An 18,667-nucleotide genomic window follows, 5' to 3' on the forward strand; every position below is an offset into this window, starting at 1 on the left:
ATCATGCCTGGGGTGTTGCCAGATCCTGGGTGCAGACCTGGGCTGAAGCACCTTCCACTCCCTGATGTTCCCCTGGAAGCCCTCTAGGCGCTGGGGTGAGGTAGGGCGAGACTTGGGTCAGAGGTGGGCTCAGTTCCTCTTTGGTGACCCTCCTCCCCATGATACTAGGTCATCCTTTCTCCCACCATCTGCTGATCACGTTGACAGACAGGGCATTGCCTGAGCACCAGCCAAGTGCTGTATGGGAGGGGAAACCGACAGTCCAGATGGGGTAGGATGGCCGACCTTGAGCCCTGGAGAAGGGGTTTGTGGGGTTCCTGGGTTCCTCCGATGCACACACTTGACCAGTTTCTCCCGTCTGGTGTCACATCTGAACCCCTTCTCCTGGCTTCTGGGGTCCTCTGGTCCCAGCCCACCGTGCTGGTCCAGTCCCACCTCTCGTGGCCTCTCGTGTACTCTGGGGTCAGCACGCTGCTTGCCTCTCTCTTGCCCTTTGTCCATGCAGCCCCTCTGCTCAGGGCTTCCCTACCTCATACCCCATCCTGGCCCGTGTCACCCATGTGGAGGCCCCCTCCTCGGGGTCTTCAAGCTCGGGGGCTGAGGAGGCTCAAGTGGTCTGCTCTGGAGTCAGTCGCCTGGCAGCTTTCCCTCCGCCCGGGAGGTGAAAATCCCCCCGTCGGTGCCGGTGCCAGGGGACACCGGGGGCACCCTCCTCTGTCCGTTCTCCCTGTTATTCCCCTGTGTGTACCCCTCCCTACAGCAACCACTGGAAGCATTTACCCGTGACTGTGCCCAAAGGAAAAGAAACAAATTGAGGTCTTTGTCGTGGGTACTCCAGTTCTCAGACATGTACCTGGCCCCCCAGGCTTACCTCCTCCCTCTTCTTCCTGGACAGAAGTACTCATGGCCCAGGGAGGAGCTTGTGTCCTCCTGGGGTTGCAGCACAGCAGGCCTGGCTTCAAGGGAACAAGAGGCCCCCAGGGGATGCATGTAGTAGGCAGTGCCACCAACCACCTCTTAGGACCCAGAATATGCTGGTGGGGACCTCTTTGTCTTCTAGGATTCGGCCCTTGCCATCCCCTGCAGGGACCTTTCCTGCCCCTGGTTAGTGGCTCAGTCTCACTGCTTCTGGGACCAGCTGACTTGGGTGGATGGCTCCTGGTGTCATTGGCTGGCTGAGCAGGGAGAGGCCCAGGAGCATGGGGCACAGCCCCTCCCTGCACAGATGGGAAAACAGCCCCAACGGGCTTCACAGCTTTGGGGCTGGTGTGCATTTTCCTGATCAGAGCTCTGTTTGAGGCACGGTTTCCTCACGCCTCATTAAGTGGTGGGGATGTGGACGAGGGGCCACCTGTCTCCCCCACCTAGCCTCAGCCTCCCCATCTTTGCAGTAGTCAGGCTGCCCCCCCCACTCCTGCACATCCCCTGCCAGTGTGTGCCAGGGTCTTCCTGGCTCTGCCAGTCCCTGCTCCCGGCCTCCCACACCTGTCTCCCTCGGGCCCCATCTGGCTCGGGGAGGAGGAGCCCTTTGAAGTCAGCTGGAGGTGCTGCTTTAATGGGGGACCCAGACTAATGGGGAGGCATCCTCTTTTGAAACACCCAGACTCCCTGGAGCCACCATTGAGGCCCCCCGGGGAGGGGGTGCCTTAGCCCAGGTAGTGCCCAGGGCAGGGACCAGCACTTCTGCATCCTTTGTCTGGCCCTGCTTTCTGGGCAGGGGAGCAAGGGAAGGGCTACCTTTGGGGGGGGGGGTGTCAGGACCCCGGGATTTATAGGGTGTCTCCCAGTGCCTGTTGATATCAATCAAGGTTTCTCAGGCTGCCCGCCCCCCCCCACCCCAACTTGTGTTTGGAGCCACTGGGGTGACCCCACCTGATGGCAGACCCTGTGTACTAGCCTCTCTGTGAAGTCCCTGAGCATTAGGTACCATTACCAGCCCATTCTTTGAGTGAGGAAACAGGCCCAGAGAGGTTAATGAATGTGCCCATGGTCACACAGCGCCTCTGATGTTTGGTCCCTGAGGCTTTCCTGCCTTCTTGACTCCTCAGCCCCAGGCTGCTCCTTGCCCATCCTAGCATTTCTCTTCCTCATGTGGCTCATTTATTGCATGTGTCTCCTCTTCCCCGACAACACACGCTTTCCAAGGGACCTTGCTTATCATGGCCTTAGCCTGTCACCTGGTACCTGGAGTGGGCAGGGGCTCAGTGAGCACTTGTTGGATGGAGGAGCACGGGCACCACGGCGGTGGGGGGTGGGGCGGGGGGGGGGGGTTGCTTTCCTGTCGTTGAAGTAGCACAAGTTTGGCCCCCTTAAGTGTGTGAAGTTTCTGGATTTAGGAGGAGTTTTTATAGCCATGAGGTCATTTCACGTCCAGAATAAACTGGCAAGCTCCCCACTGCTCAGGTGAGAAACCCAGGCTGAGAGGCAGGTGACCTGCCCGAGCTCATGCAGATGGGGACAGGGACACCGGGGTTGGGACCAGCCCCCAGTGCCTGCTCAGCATGGGCTGTATTTGTCTCAGTCCATGGGGCTTGGGTTTAAGTGTCCCCTGTGTACCAGGCAGGTGTCAGATTTTGGAAGCTGAGCAATGAGTAGCCACACGTCAGCCTTGGGGGAGGCATCAGGTAGCCGGGCAGTGACAGGCCAGGTGTCCTGTGTTTCGGACACAGGCACTGGGAAGGGAGAGCCAGGCACTGAATCCAGATTAGGAGGGAATTGGGCAGCCCTCCTGTGGAAGGTGGTGGCTGGGCCTGGCTCTGAAGGGTTGGGCAGGAGTTTGCCAGGCAGAGGGAGTTTTCGGGGTGGGGAGGTAGGCTGTGCTTTTAAGCGGCCAGAGCCTAGAGACAAGAGGGTGGGGCTTGTTTGGGGAACTGAAATAAGTCAAACTGTGCAGTCGCGAAGAAGGCCTCTGGAAGCCCTGGAGGAGGTTTTTGGCCAGGGGGTGAGCACAACTGGGCTTGGTGTTCTTGGGGACCCAGACAGGTGCAAGAAGCTCTGGCAGGCTATCCCAAGGGGAAGCTTGTGTTTAGGGGTGCATGGGGCTGCTATGGACTGGGGATCCATCACAGCGGCTTCCCGTACCCAGCCAGAGCCTGGCTCTGGAAGGCAGGAGTTTGTGGCAGGAAGGAGTAAGTAACCAGGAGTGGGGGGCCTAGCTCTAGGGACAACTGAACTGTAGGGAGGGTCTCCTGAGCCCCCCGTGTGGGTGTAGTTACAGAGGCCAGCCTGTGGTTTGAGGGTAAGGGAGGTCGGCTAGGCCTGCTTCCCCTGCAGAAGGGCTCCTCCGGGCTCTGGGCTGGGCTCTCACCAGGCAACCCCCCCTGCCCATCACGTGCCCCCTTGGCCTCGCTCAGGTTCTCAGGAAGCCTTGAGGAAGTGGGATCTCAGCACTTTGGATTAGAGCCGGGCACTCTGCTGTCTGGTGCTGTGGGAGCCACATGGGGGGGAGGGTCTGTGGATGAGGCAGTGGCTTCGGGGGCCCAGACTAGACAGTGATGTCTTGTTGGGCTCCATGGATGGCTGGGGGAGGCCATGGCCCCTCCAGCATGGCCTGCTGAGTTCTGGGCAAGGATGTCTTACTGTCTGGTTTTCCCACTGACCTCTCTGTGGCCAGCTTGCTAGTCTCAGTGGGACCGGACCAGAGTGGGTAAAGGCTCCCACTCTAGCTTGGGTCTCCTGACATTCGGCCCAGGGCTCTGTCCCCTGCACTGCTTTGCCTCTGGCAGGTGGGCTACTTCCCTGCATTGCCTGAGAGAGGCAGGAAGCATGGCCAAGAGACGCAGGAGGGTCTTTTCCTGGTTGGTATTTAGAGCACTTTCTTGCTTTCTCAATTCCGCAGGGCAGATTGCTCCCCAACTTAAAACTGCCTGAAGGAGGGCGCTGTGCATCCAGGCCTTCTTCCCATCTTCCCTTCACCCCTACCCCAGAGGCCAAGCTTAGGGCTGGTCCCCTGGCCCACAAGCAGTTGCACTGGCTTGTCCTTCCCTTGTGTGTCCATCCAGCCCAACCCAGGGTCGGGTAGAGGTGGGAGAGCGGGGCCCCCAGCCAGAGGGAGCTCCCCAGGCTGTCAGGAGAGGGGAAGATAGTTGGCTCTCTGGGCCACAGCTGCCTAGTGAGGAGCTCTGAGCTATCTTCGAGACTCCACAGTCAGCATTTCCCAAAAGGAGTTCATTGGAAATTAATGCAAAAAAGGGTCCCTTGAACCAAACAGACCGGGGAATGTTTAGCTGTGTTTAACTCAGCAGGTTTCTTTTCTGCAGGACTTCTCAGAGCCTTTAATTGCTAATGTATACAGGGACTCTTTAAAGGAGGAGGAGGAGAATGTCAAGCCCTGCACTGCCTGTGACCAGAGTCCAGTGTGGGTGGGGCTGGCCATGTGTGTGTAGCTCTTCGTGGCTCTGCTGGTGGGCAGCACGCCTCAGGAAATGTAGACGGAGGGTTAAGAAAGAGCTGGAGCCTTGGAGTAGGGCAGGTCTGGGTTTGAATTCCAGCTCTCCTGCTTTTCAGCCAGGGGGCTTTGAACAAGTAGGTTAGGATTCCAGAGTCCGCCCCCAGCTGGAAACAGAGTGAGAGCAGCTCCACCCACACCCCCACCCCCACCCTGGGGGGGATGGGCTGAGGGGGGATGGGCTGCATGGGCCTTGCCCCTGCCTGTTCCTGACAGGCGCTCACTGAGGTGGAGGTTCTCAGAGGAGGGAGGCCAGAGGCCGCTGGGAGTCTCTCTAGTTGGGTTCAGAGGTTGCAGAGCCTGTCCTGAGGGCAGGTGTTCTGCTTTCTCTCCTTGAAGCAGGCCTGCAAGGCTTGGGGTGGGGTCCCCATGCTGCCTGGGATGCCAGATGGCAGTTCTCTCTTACACTGTCCACCTCCCCTAGGGCCCAGGTTGGGTGGCTGGACCGCCTCTCTGTCCAGGCCCCGCCAGGCACCCCACCGGGGCGTCAGCCCCTGTCGCTGCTCAGGGCCCCAGGTAGCAATTTTTAGGTGCTGACCACTTTTAGGCTAGGCCACTCCCAGGGCAGAGTAGGGGGCCGGAGCTCACGACTGGGTCACCGGGGAGGGGAAGGGGCAGGTGCCCCGCTCCCTGCCTTCCAGACCCCACAGCCCTTTCTGCCAACTTGGTAATACTTGTTATCTCGACTTGGGTACTTTGTGTCGGGTGGAGCCTCGACACCCTGCGTGCCTTACCCCCATTGAATCCTCTCAAAGCCCTGCAGGGTCAGAACTTAGTCTCCCTTTTTTCAAATGAGGAAACTGAGGCACAGAGATGAGAAGTAACTCTCTGGGGTGTGCAACTGACACTTGATGGGCCTGAGACGGATGTCTGTCTGTCTGTCTGCCTTCCTTCCTTCCTTTATTTTTCTTAAAACAAGTTCTATTTAAGTTTATTTATTTTGAGAGACAGAGCGAGCATGAGCAGAAGAGGGGCAGAGAGGGAGAGGGAGAGAGAGAATCCCAGGTAGGCTCCGTGTTGAACAGTGAGATTGTGACCTGAGCCGAAATCAACTGAGTCACCCAGGCGCCCGGTAAACAGGTTCTATTTTTTTATGTATTTGCATACATACTTATGTATGTAGATCCACACACCCCCACGCCAATAAAGATGCCAGGAACGTGTCTTTCCATGTTTGTATACGCGTCCCTTTAATTATCAGTCACCTTCTGTTGCCCTTGAATTTTTCTAATAGAGTCTTTATTTTTTAGTTTATTTTTTAAAGTTTATTTATTTGTGTTTTTAGTAGTCTCTACACCCAACGTGGGGCTTGAACTCACAACCCCAAGATCAAGAGTTGCACACTCTTCCAACTGAGCCAGCCAGTTGCCTCACGTGTTTAGTTTATTTTTAAAACCACTTTATTGAGGTATGATTGACGTAGAAAAAGCTGTGCATATTTAATATATGCAGCCGATAAGCTGAAGATAAGTATTCCTCTCTGAAACCATCATGACAATCTGTCATAAACTTATTCCTCACTTCCGAAAGTTTCTTTTTGCCCCCTTTATTATTATTATTGTTATTATTACTCCTAGTAGTACTAGTCGTAGTAGTGTGATAAGAACCCTCAACGTAAGATCTGCCCTCGTAGGAAAAATTTGAAGTGTACAATATAGTATTGTTGGCTGTAGGCACTATGTATGCAGTAGATCTTGCATCTTGTATTAAGAACTTTTAAAAAATGTTTGTTTATTTTAGAGAGAGTGAGTGAGCGTGTGGGCAGGGAAAGGGCAGAGAGAGAGGAAGACAGAAAGAATCCCAAGCAGGCTCTGCACTGTCTGTGGAGACCCCAACGTGGGGCTTGAACCCACGATCTGTGAGATCGTGACCTGAGCTGAAACCAAGAGTCAGATGCTTAACCAACTGAGCCACCCAGGCACCCCAAGAACTTCTGTTTTTGTTTGTTTGTTTGTTTTTAATATTTATTTTTGAGAGACAGAGAGAAAGAGAGTGAGGGGAGGGCCAGAGAGAGGGACACAGAGGATCCAAAGTGGGCTCTACATTGACAGCAGAGAACCTGATGTGGGGCTTGAACTCACGAACCATGAGGTCATGACCTGAGCCAAAGTCGGACGCCTGACTGACCCACGCGCTCCCCAAGAACGTCCTTTTAATTGCACAAGCTGCATTACGACAATAGAAACAAACTGAAGGTTCACTCATTCCACCAAAGCATCAGTTTTGGTTATCCTGTATCCTGGTTCAGGCATTACCCGTTCCAGACACTGCTGTTGCCATGTGGATTTTTCACAGAACACCCTGGGACAGCTCAGTTCACACGGCTGCACCCTTTTGACGGCTGCGTAGTATTCCACAGGAAGGGTGCGTTGTGATTTATTTCGCTATCTCCTAACTGGCAGACACACCATCTTCTTTTGTTATTGTAATGCTGCAACAATAATCTTGTACATGTGTCATTTTACATCTGTGAAAGTGTTTGTAAGGTAAATTACTTGAAGGACTTTTGCTACATCAAAGGTTTGTGTGTGCAGGAGTGATTTTGTTACATACGACTAAATCGCCAGCCCCACCCCGGGGGTTATGCTGAATCACTCCTGCCAAGGCTGTGTGACTGCCTGTTGTGTTGCGTATAAATGCTTTGATCTTTGCCAATTGGATAGGTAAAAATGATTTTCCGTAGTAGTTTTAATTTGTGGTGTTTTTTTTTTTTTATTACGGGTGAGGTTAGCTTCTTCCTAAATGTTTAACAGCCATTTGTGTTACCTTTCTGTGCACTTTCTATCCATACCTTTCTTCCATTTTTTTTTTTAATTGGTCTTTTTCTTTTTGATCTGTGGGAACTTTTTACATATGAGAGAGGTTAGCTCCTTATGATAAGAGTTATAAATATTTCCCTAATTTCTCATTTATCTTTTGATTTTGCTATTAATAGCTTAAGAGAGAGAGAGAGTGTGTGAGCAGGGGAGGGAAAGAGAGAGAGGGAGACACAGAATCTGAAACAGGCTCTGTGAGCACAGAGCCTGATGCAGGGCTTGAATTTGGGAACAGTGAGATCATGAGCTGAGCTGAAGCCAGATGCTTGACCGACCGAGCCACCCAGGCACCCCTAATGTAGTAGATTTTTAATAAGTTTATTTACTCATTTGTTTTTAAGTAAGCTCTATGCCCAGAGTGGGCTCAAACCTGCAACCCTGAGATCAAGAGTGGCATGCTGGTCTGACTGAGCCAGCCAGGCACCCCTGGAGTAGTTTTTTTAAATGTAATGGGAGTTGATTAGTCTTTTCTGTGTCAGGTCAGAAAGGACTGACCCACTACAGCACTGTATGAACATTCTTTCATGGTTTCTTGCTCTCTTTGGAAATCATCTTGGTATAAATTATGACTCCAGCTTGTTCTCTCTCCTCTGGGCTCTGCTGTCTCTTTAAACAGGATACTGGCAGGGTAGTTGCATCCTTCTTGCTCACTCCAGTTCAGTGGTTACTCTGGGGTATATCTATGGCTTTGTGAAATGGATCCCGTCCCCTATCTCCCAACCCTGTTCATGCCTCCTCACCACTGGCTGTCTGGGTGGGGCCCTGGGCAAAGTGTGAAGTCAGTGGCTAGACCTCTGTCCTGCCAGCCTGGGCAGGACTGGCACCTGGTAAGGTGCCTGTAGACTAGCCCTTTCTGTCCTTCCTTATAAATAGGAAAGAGGTCAGAAATGTGTTGAATGGGGGCATGAAAGTGTGTTCATTTTATTTTATTTTATTTATTAAAAAATGTTTTAAGTTTATTCTGAGAGAAAGGGAAAGAGAGTGAGAGAGAGACAGAGAGAGAGAATTCCAAGTAGGCTCTGCACGGTCATCGCAAAGCCCGATGTGGGGCTCGAACTCATGAACCCTAAGATGATGACCTGAGCCAAAACCAAGAGTTGAACGACTGAGCCACCCAGGTGCCCCCAAAGTGTGTTCATTTTAAGGAGGGAGCTTCGTGAGGGCAGTGCTTAACTTTGGGAATGAATCACTGACGGTGGGATTTCAGGCAAGAGCCAGGGAAAATGTTCTTTCCAGCAATCCTTGGTTGATTGGTTAGTTAGTTAATAAGCACTGTTGCATGGACCCCCACTCTGTACAGACACCTGGGAGAGGCCGGCATTGAGGTCTCTGCCTTCGGGGAACTTGTGCCTGGAGCATACTTTCCTCTTGGCATCTGGCCTGGTGCCAGGCGCATAGAAGGTGCTAGTGTACATCCATTAAAAGAATGAATGCATGGATCTCTCTCAAGGTGAATGAATAAACGAATGAATGAATGAATGAATGGACGATTTTTCCCCGGGCAGTTACTAACCATCATTCAAATCGGCATAGGAGATAGCAAAATTCATTTCCTGCCAGCTGGAGCCTGGGAGGTAAGGGGTGAATGAAGCATTTGTATTTTAAAGGAGACACTGACTATGCTGAGACTTAATCCACAGGAGAAGTGGCAGGGAGGATTTCAGGTACAAAGAATAATCCCTACCCCACCCCTAGAATAAGCCCTCTGGGGCCAGGTGACAACACCCAGACTGTCCCCTTAGGCTTGTTGTCATTTTATGATTCAGACGCCACGCCCAGCCCAGCCCAGCTCCGGGTCTCAGAGGTCTGACAGATCCATTCCTTTGCAAGAAGGAAAACCGAGGCCCAGATGGGGCAAGGGACTTGCCCAGGGTTACAGAGCAGGTTGGTGGCAGAGCTGGACTTTCTGGATCCGAGACTGATGGGTAGCCTGTGGACCCTGGGAGCTAGTGTAAAGTCAGCCTGGGGGTCCTGGGGAAGCGTGATGGGGAGCGGGGCTGGCTGGAGGGCTCACATCACTGGGCACTTTGGCTTTTGCCCCTGCTTCGTGGCCTTGTGGGCTGTCACCAGGAGGTGGCAAGATGAACTAGAAGGTTCGTGGGGGGACCCTGCCTGCTTCATGCCTCTGTCTCTTCTATTTGGACTCCATGGGCTTCCTCAGCTCTGGAAACAGCCTTCTTTCTGGGCTCATTTGCTATTTTGTCCTTGCAAACAGCCTGCTGGCCATCATGACCTGCACCTCACTTTTCCCCACGACTTGGGTATCAGCACCCGAGTTTACCAATGAGGAGGACTGAGGCTCAGAGTGTGAGTGACTGGGACGTATGGCCATGGGAGCAGAGCTGGGGTTTGAACCTGTGTTTCCTTGACCAGCACTTCCCATTCTCAGGGACACACTTCCTTCATGTTCTCACCTCCTTCTATTTTATTTTTATTTTTTTAATGTTTATTTATTTTTGAGAGAGAGGAAGAGAGAGAGAGAGAGAGAGAGAGAGACACCAAGTGCAAGTGGGAGAGGGGCGGAGAGAGAGGGAGACACAGAATCCAAAGACAGAATCTGAAGCAGACTCCAGGCTCCGAGCTGTCAGCACAGAGCCCGATGAGGGGCTCAAACTCGTGAACCGTGAGATCATGTCCTGAGCTGAAGGCGGACACTGAACCGACTGAGCCACCCAGGTGCCCCTCACCTCCTTCTGCCCTGATGGGCTCTCCCTCCTTCTTCCAAAGCTGCCCTGTTTGCTTTCCCCTGCTTTTTCTGCCTCGTTCAAGATTCCAGCTGGTTGGTTCATCCGTGGGTCCATCGATCCATCTGTCTGTCCTTCCGTCTGGTCTACATGCAATGACCAGGGCCCAGCTGCAGGATATAGACACAGATCCTACCACGACAGATCCTGGCTCACCTTGGTGAGGCAGGTGCTGGGATGTCTGACAGATGGGACCGTTGGCAGGACTCTGGGAAGGCCTGGGAGAGACCTGCGTGGGGAGGGAGGTCAGGCCCTGCGTGAGCAATGGTGTGGAGGGGGAGAGGCCTGAGGGCTGCTCGGCTCTGGTGTTGGTGGAGGGGAGGGCGTGCATGGCAGTCAGGCTGAAATCCCTCGGTCCCATGAGGTTTCTTGGGTGGTGCCCCTTTATGCCGGGACTTTGCCAGGCAGAGCACCCTCTGGGTCCCCTTCACAAAACTCTGGGTCTCCTGAGGGAGATGCCCTAACATGAGACCCCCCCCTCCCACCCCCAGCAAATAAAAATCTGCTTGTGACACAGCCCGTGGAGCAAGCTGAGTGCTGGGCTAGCCGAGGAGGCTAAGACTGTGTCTGTGGGTTCTGGGCTGCAGCATCATGGACCCCAGGCTGGATTGGGTGCAGGGACTGAGCCCAAGGGGCCGAGGTGGGGCCTCTCCTCACGCCTGCCTGCCCCTCCCGCACACCCCAAAGCCCCCACTTCCTCCTTTTGAGGCCACCGGGGCCCCAGGCCCTGTGCAGCTCTGAGGCCTGCTGGGCAGGGCCAGAGGAAGCCAGGCGGGGATTCCTGCCAGTGCGGCTTGGGTGAGGAAGTGGGTGCCCTGTCCGTGTCTGTGAAAGCTGGAGGTGGGCTAGAACTCCCCAAGGGGTGTGGTAGCATTGAGTGTGCTGTGGGATCAGCTAGTTCTGCTGGGGAAGGATATCCTGAGCACCCCAAAGGGCCCGGTCTTGTACTCATAATTTGAGGTCCCAGCCTCCCTATTTCCGGCGGTTCTTCTGGCTGAGGAACCTGGAGCCCCCAGTCAGTATTTGGCAAGGAGACCACAGCCCTGCCTCAGTTGTAGGAAAAGGAGGAGAAGGTGTGTGTGGGTAGCTTGGAGGGCTTCCTGTAGGAAGAGGTGCTCCTGGATCTTGCTGGCTTAGAGGAGGCTTCCTGACGTGGCTTTCTGACTTTACTTCTTCAAGGCAGATGGAGGAACCTTGATGGAGTACACTTTGCCTCCTCCCACCCTCGGTCCTAGGCTTTGAGAGGGGAGGGCAGGAAGGGGTTAGCATTTTGAGAGGTTATGGGCTCTGGGGATGTCAGCACCGTGAGAGTGTTGGGCAGGATGAGAGGTGAGCCTAGGTGGCCTGTATTCAAATCCCAGCTCTCTTTTACTAGCTGTGTGACCTCAGGAGAATGACTGAACCTCTCTGTGTTCCCACGTTCATAAAATGGAAGCAGTAGTCATACTGCCCTGCGGGGCGGGTGTGCAGAGTTTGAGCCCCCAGCGCTGGGCACGCAGTAAGTACATGGTAGACTTTGTTGATGGCATTGCCCACCCCCCTCTATCATGGGGCACAGGGCTGTGGGAAGCGCAGGGCCCAACAGGAGTGCTTTGGGGGAGTGAGGTTGATTCCTTTGGTATCCATTTCTATGCAAGTATGCCCCGGGGCTCCCTAATTCATCCCACAGAAGGGAGTCTCTGGAGGCCACTGGAGGAGATGTGGGGAGGCCCATTGCCCCAGCTTCCTGCTGGACCGGGTCCCGTGCAGCCTGGCTGGCTCTGGGCTGTGGAGTCCGGGATGTGGTGACAGAGGTATGGGCAAGGGAAGTTCCCCTCCTTGGCCCAGCCCCCTTCCAGGAGGCCTAGCTGGGGCCAGTCGTATCTGCGGGCACCCGCTCTTGCCTCTGAGCTACATGGGACTCTGCCCCCTGACCCTGGACCCATCAGGAGACCATGAGGGTTTCCCAGATACAGTAAACTGGGGCAGAAGGCCTCTTGGTTGCAAGTGACAGAAGCACAAACTGGCTTTACCCGAAAAAGGCATGATTGTCCCGTGTGATTGAAATATCTGGAGGCTGTTTGAACTTCAGGCACAGCTGGATCCAGGGGCTCGGGGGGTATTTTCAAGTCTCTGTCTCTCTCCAGTTTTCTGTGTCGGCTTCATTCTCACTGGGCCGTCTCCTGTGGTGACTTCCAGTGGCCACCAGCAGCTGTAGGCCACCAGCAAAAGAGAGTATCTCTTTTCGGTGGGTCAGCAGAAGTCCCAAAGAGGGTTCTCAGAGGGTTGTGGTCACATGACTGTCCCTAAACCAGTCACTGGGGCTTGAGAGGGACAATGATGATGAGCCAGCCCGGCTCACGTGGCCCCTGAGCCAAGGGACTGAAGTGGGAGAGACAATCCCAGCAGCAGAAGAAATAATGTTCCCTCCCAACTGGACCTTGGGGGTCCCCTCCACTGTAAAATGGGCTGCTTGCCCTATTCCCCCTACCAGGGTGATCGTGAGGTCTGACCCCTGGGCTCTGCTTCCTCCAGGTAAAGGGACCTCGACTGTCCCATATGAGTGTCTCTGCTGTTGGTGTCTTTGGACTTGGGACAGAACTACTGGGGTGGGGGTGAGGGAGCGACGGGGGTCGGCTTCACTTGGCCTCAGGTGGGCCTTACAGCCAGAAGGAGTGCTCACTTCTGGAGGAGACCGCCCGAGAGGCGATGAGCTACCCGTCACTGAGGTGGGTGAGCCAAGGGTCATTTGTTGGAGGCTTGGCAAAGGAGTTTCTTCATTCAGGGCCTCTGTGGGGCCCTCCTAGTTGCCAGCTGTCAGTGACCAGCAGAAGAACTGGTGAATGGGCAGAAAGGCCTTGAAGCCTTCCCTGGTAGGGGGGGCCTCTGTGTCCAGCTTTGGGGGGGTTGCTTCTAGGGAGCCGCTGGCCTTTGGAGATGCCGCCTTTGGCTCCCAGGCCTCTGACCAGGAGCGATAAACACGGTCATTCCTCCCAGCCCTGCCCTGCTTTGCTCTTCCAGGAGTGGGACCCGGTCCCTGGATGGGCCGAAGTCCCTGTGTCCAGGGCTATTGTCCACGCCCTTGCCCGCCTGCCATTGCCCAGGAAGTGGCCTAATTAGATCCCCAAGAGCGGTGTTTACCAGGCGAGGGTTCCCCCCCTTTCCCCGGGAAACCCTCCAAGTGCTCCTCTCTCTTCACCCCTGCCTCAGCTGGGCTTCGTGTGCCTGGATAGGCAGGTCAGTAGTGGGGTGAAAGGTGCTGTGTGTGTGTGTGTGTGTGTGTGTGTGTGTGTGCGCGCGCATGCGTGTCCTGGCCCCCCACAGCTCTGGTCTGAGGGCTTTGCCTGGGGTTTAGAGCAGCTGCAGGGAGACGTTGCCCTGGCCCCGTGGTGTTTGGGGTTTCTCAGCCTGTCAGTCCAGTCCCGAGGCACTGGAGTTTGGTGCCCGGCCAGAGAGATGGGCAGTGTGTGCACTTGTGGTTCAGTTCCCGGGAGCTGCCCTTGCTCACAGGGCTCAGTTCAGCGAGACAGAAAGGTCGGGCCAGGGCCCTCGTTCGGGAGCGGGTAGACCCGGCTTTGAATCCCAGCCCTTCTGGCAAGCAGCTCAGCCACTCGACCTCTCTGGGCTCCGTTCTGCATCTGTAAAATGGCTGTACCACCTTGGCCTTTGCAAGTCATGAACTTGGGAGTGAAAATGTGGGTGTGGGCACCTGGCCTGACAGTGTTTCTGCTGTTGTGACCGCAAAGAGCTGGTTTAGGGGAGCTTTGCAGTGGGGGCTTCTCAGGGTGGGGACCTGATCTTGCTTTGTAAACCCTACCACATAGGGCGAGGCATACGTGGTTAATACTCCAGAAACACTCCGTGTGGAGTAAAGAGTGGTTGGTTTAGATTTAGAGGTTGTCAACCAGTGGGTGGCACGGCTCCAGCGTTTAAATTAGCCGCCCTCATTCATAAATCAGAATTTCGTGTAGAAATCAGCTTTGTAACTTGCCTAAGCGCTTTGGGCTCTTTGGTGGGCCCAACCAGGGTCTGAGGTGGCTCCTGGATCCCAGGTGGGTACTCACTAGGGGGCTTTGCTCAGACACAGGGACTCTGGGCACCCTGCTCTTCTACCTGTAGGGGCTCTGGACTCTTTCTTTCACAGCTTTTGCCAGTGGCCATTCGTGCCCTTCGTGACTGCCCTGAGCCTTCCCACCTCTTACCTCCTCCCTGCCCTCTGCCACCAGCCCTGTCCTGGTTCCGGTCTCGCAGGCAGGCCTGGAGGATGCTGGGAGCCTGGACTCCTGGTCCAGGGTTGCTCCTGTGACACAGGGTTCCCGCTGGGAATATGGCAGCTGCCCGCAGGCCTCAGCCCCTGCATGTAGGGATTGCACCTTTTTGGGTAACTTTCTCTCTTTGGGGACTGGGCGTTCCAGGGGGAGAGAGAGCTTGCCTGGCACACGGGAGGTACGTAGTGGGCCTAGGGGGCCACAGGCACAATTAACTGCCTTTTTGGAATAAATGAATAAACAAATGAATGAATGGTGCTGGGAAAGAGGGAGTCCATCTGGGCTGAGCATTGCAAGCCTGGCATCTGCTCCCAATTTTGCCATAAAGGGTCCGCTGTGCTCCCTCTCTGAGGTTTGGGCTCCTTTTCTACGAAGTGGAGCTTGCAAACTTTTCAAATTCTTGTAGGTGGAAACTTAAAAAATGTGTTTAAAAAAGGCAGTCTTTCGTGGAAGCTTAATGTAACATGAACGCAAGGGGGAGGGTCTGGGTGTAGCAGGTGTGGGGGTCTGAGACACAGAACGCACTACAAAGCCCCAGTAGTTGGGTGGGTGTGGTCTTTGGGCAAGGACCTGCAAACAGACCCCACATGCATGGTCACCTGACTTATCACAAAGGTGGCTGCACTGAACTCCTTGAGGAGAGAATGGTGGCTTCTTCAGAAGCTGCTGGGGTCATCAGATGCCCATGTAGAAGAAAGGGATGAAGGCTGATCCCTGCCTCACGCCCTACACAGAATTCGCTGGGATGGATCAGAGACCTCCACCTCCCTGTGCAAGTCAAACAGTCAAACTGTTAGGGTAGTGCTGTCCAGTAGAAGTTTCTAGATGATAGAAATGCTCTTTATCTGTGCTGCCGGATATAATAGCCACTAGCCGTGTGTGGCTTTTGAGTACTTGAAATGTGACTGGTGTGACAGCTGGACTGAACGTTGAATTTCATTTTAAAGAAATTGAGAGAGAGAGAAAGAGCAGGAGGGAGTGGCACAGAGAGAGGAAGAGAGAGAATCCCAGGCAGGCTCCGCACTGTCAGCACAGAGCCTGACGCTGGGCTCGACCTCACGAACTGTGAGATCATGACCTGAGCTGAAACCAGCTTACGCTACTGAGCCACCCAGGCGCCCCTTAATTTCATTTTTAACCCAGTTAACTCTAAATAGTCACGTGTGGCTAGTGGCTGCTGCAGTCCTGGGAAACACAGGGAACCAGCCCTGTGTGCAGAGCCTGAAACGGGACCTAGGAGTTAGGTGTGGGTTTAGGTTGATGACTCAGACCCGGGTCTGCTTTGTGTCTCCGCAGAGCTGAGGACCCCATGTGTCTGGTCAGCCCAGCCCGGATGCAGAGGAAGAGGCCAGTGGTGCTGTGAGCCGGCCTGGCCGCGGAGCGGTGCGGGCCCCGTGTGGCCCACGCGGCTGCCTGCTGAGGAGGCCCCTGCCCAGCCCCGCCTGCCAGGCTCCGAGAGGCCAGAGGCCTAGGCCCACCAGGGAGGGTGTCTGCAGACAGATGCTCCCCAGGCCGTGGGGTCTCCTGAGGGCACTGCCGGGCGGGTGGGCCTCGGGGGGAAGATGCCGGCCAAGGGGCGCTACTTCCTTAACGAGGGCGAGGAGGGCCCGAACCAGGACGTGCTCTACGAGAAGTACCGTCTCACCAGCCAGCACGGGCCGCTGCTGCTCACGCTCCTGTTGGTGGCTGTCACTGCCTGCGTCGCCCTCATCGTCATCGCCTTCGTCTGCGGGGTGAGTGAGGCGGCCGGCCCACGGCGGGTTCGGGGCCCGGCTCTGCCGCTCTGCATCTGTGACGTGCTCGGGAGCATAGTTAGGCTTTTAATTTTAATTTAATTTTGAAGTCTGGGGTGCTTTGCGAGCTTACATTCATTTGGCCAAGTAAACTACACTCCTTTTCTCCAAAGTAAACTTCTACGGAAGACCTAGGTCTGGGACAGCTCGCATGTCATGACTCCCTTTTCCCAGCACTCCTTCTCTGGCCTCAGAGTCCTTCTCAACCCCGGTCTTGAGGCAGACGCCCCTGCTGTCATCTCTGACCTAGGCCTTGCCCCACCACGGCCACTGCTCTTGAGACGTGGCTAGTGTGGCTGAGGAACAGAAGCTTTAAAAAAGTAAATTAATTCCTCCCTCCCTCCCTCCCTCCCTCCCTCCCTCCCTCCCTCCCTCCCTCCTTCCTTCCTTCCTTCCTTCCTTCCTTCCTTCCTTCCTTCCTTCCTTCCTTCCTTCCTTCCTTCCTGAGAGCATCAGCACGGTAGGGGCAGAGAGGGAGGGAGAGAGAGAATCCCAAGCACTGCAGAGCCTGAAGCAGGGCTCAATCCCATGAACCGAGAGATCATGACCTGAGCCAAAACTAAGAGTTGGATGCTTAACTAACTGAGCCACCCAGGTACCCCTGAGGAACTGAGTTTTTTTTTTGTTTTTTTTTTTTTTTTAAGTTTATTCATCTATTTTGAGAGGGAAAGCATGAGTCGGGGAGGAACAGAGAAGGAGAGAGAAAGCATCCCAAGCAGGCTCCACACTGTCAACATGGAGCCAGACACAGGGCTCGAACCCACAAACCTTGAGATCATGACCAGAGCTGAAGTTGGACGCTTAACTGACCGAGCCACCCAGGCGCCCCTGGTGTAAAATTAATCTTGAATAGCCACACATGGCTAGTAGCCACTGTATGCAGCAGCAGAGTTCTAGAAGAAAACTTCAGAGACTACAGGGTGTTATCAGGGTGATATGGGTACAGCAGCCAGCACTCAGTGGGTGCACTGTCGGTGCTGCCTGTATCTGTGGCTGGAAACCGCAGGACATTGGTTTCTGCATTCAGCAAATGGTTACTGAGTACCTACTGTATGCTGGCCCCCAGATCAGCCTCTGTGCCCGTGGAGCTTAGGGGCTCCTGGGGGAAACCAGGTGCTGTCCCAGCTGTGACTCTCCTTTCCTGTCAACCACCTTCCAGTGTCACACTTCTGTCTCTTTGCTCCAGCTCTTCCCCTGTCTGGGACGCCTTTGGTCAGCCTTTGCTCCTAACCTCCATTCATTCTGTAACAGACAGGAGCAGTGGCCTCCTCCAGGAGGCTTTCCACGGCTTTGCTCCTGCACTCTGGTGCTATCTGTCCCCCGCAGGTCCTCACAGAGCACCCTGGAAGCAGAGGAGGCCTGACAGGGAGGGGTTGGGGAGTGGTAGCATCACAGGGCTGGGCTGTGCAGGATCTCAGGGCTGCACAGGAAGTGACTGGTGAAGGATGGTGGTGAAGGCAACCTTAGCCAAGACAGCACAAAGCCCAAAGGTAAGGAAGAGCTTGGTGTTCAGATGGAGCATAGATGTCACCCGTGTGGAGAACACAGGTGACATTGCTCGGGGCAGGCTGGACAGGCTAGCCTGGCAGGCTTCCTGGAGGAGGCAGTGCCTCACTGGGGAAAGCTGAGGCATTTCTGTGTATGTTTGCCCTGCCCAGGACCCCTCTGGACACCAGACTGTCCTGGGGACGACCTTCTTCACACTTGCTGTGTTTGTGGTTCTCTACGTGCTGGTTTATGTTGAGTGCCTCGTCCGGCGGTGGCTCAGGGCCTCGGCGCTGCTCATCTGGGTCTGCCTTATGATGCTGGGCTATGTGCTGGTGTTCGACTCATGGATAAAGACAACCCACATGGGGGCACAGGTAACAGGGTGGGGGGACCCTGGTGTCCCCAGGGGCTGGATGCACCCACCCAGCTGTGCACCCAGAAACTCGTGCCTGCATTCAGTGTGCTGGCCTTGGGCCTTCCTCCTGCCACGGGCCATGGGTCTGTGACATAGGGTGGGCCCCGGGCTGATCTTGGGCCCCTGTCAGCTCTCTGAGCTGGAGAGATGGCTGAACTGGGAAGAGTGTCCCTGTGAATGTCTGGCTGGAGCATTGCAGGCAGACCCTCATTTGGTTGGAAATGACACAACTCCAGCTCAGAGAGGCAGACAGGCACAAACGGGCCCGTGTGCCAGGAAAGGCTGGGGGCGCCAGTCCCGGGGCTCCAGTGGGATGGCCGGGTCCCAATTGCCCTCTGTTCTGTTTTCCCCTGTGCCATTTCATTCCCAGGCGGGCCATCCCCAGGTTGGGCTGATCTGCTGGGGGCGGCCAGTGAGCCGACCCTGCCCCAGCCTTTTGCCAATCACCATTCCTGTGGAGGGAGAGCCCCGGCAGTGGGTGCCAGGCGGGAATTCCCTCGACCACGAGGGCCTGAGTCTGACTTCTGGGGAGGCCTGGCCTCGGCGCCAGATCATAAATCAGCTCATAGGAAGTGATGGATACTGTTGTCTGGGTCTGACCCAGAAGCAGAATTCAGCTTTTTCTCGTTCTATTGCAAGTCTGTCACTGTCCCTCACCACTGGGAGGGGAAGGGGCCGCCCTGGGGGCTCAGGATTCGGGTTTTGGGGGCCATCCGC

At 55.1% G+C, this 18,667-nt stretch overlaps 1 protein-coding gene across 6 annotated transcripts in view; it reads left to right on the forward strand.

The window, feature by feature from the left end:
• ADCY7 (adenylate cyclase 7) overlaps window positions 1-18,667 on the forward strand; it is a 58,964-nt gene that overhangs the window by 17,959 nt on the left and 22,338 nt on the right. For 5 of the 6 annotated variants that reach the window (XM_053906086.1, XM_053906085.1, XM_053906083.1 and 2 more), the window contains exons 2-3: window positions 15,551-15,987; window positions 17,706-17,909. In XM_053906086.1, the coding sequence (XP_053762061.1) occupies window positions 15,817-15,987; window positions 17,706-17,909 (375 nt within the window). In that variant the 5' untranslated portion in view covers window positions 15,551-15,816. Of the gene's footprint in view, window positions 1-2,861; window positions 2,942-15,550; window positions 15,988-17,705; window positions 17,910-18,667 lie in introns of those variants that run through there. The other variant, XM_053906084.1, reaches the window with a different exon arrangement.

The sequence above is a fragment of the Panthera pardus genome, unplaced genomic scaffold, assembly GCF_024362965.1.
Source record: "Panthera pardus isolate Hobbes unplaced genomic scaffold, ASM2436296v1 HiC_scaffold_18, whole genome shotgun sequence".
NCBI classification, from domain to species: Eukaryota; Metazoa; Chordata; class Mammalia; order Carnivora; family Felidae; genus Panthera; species Panthera pardus.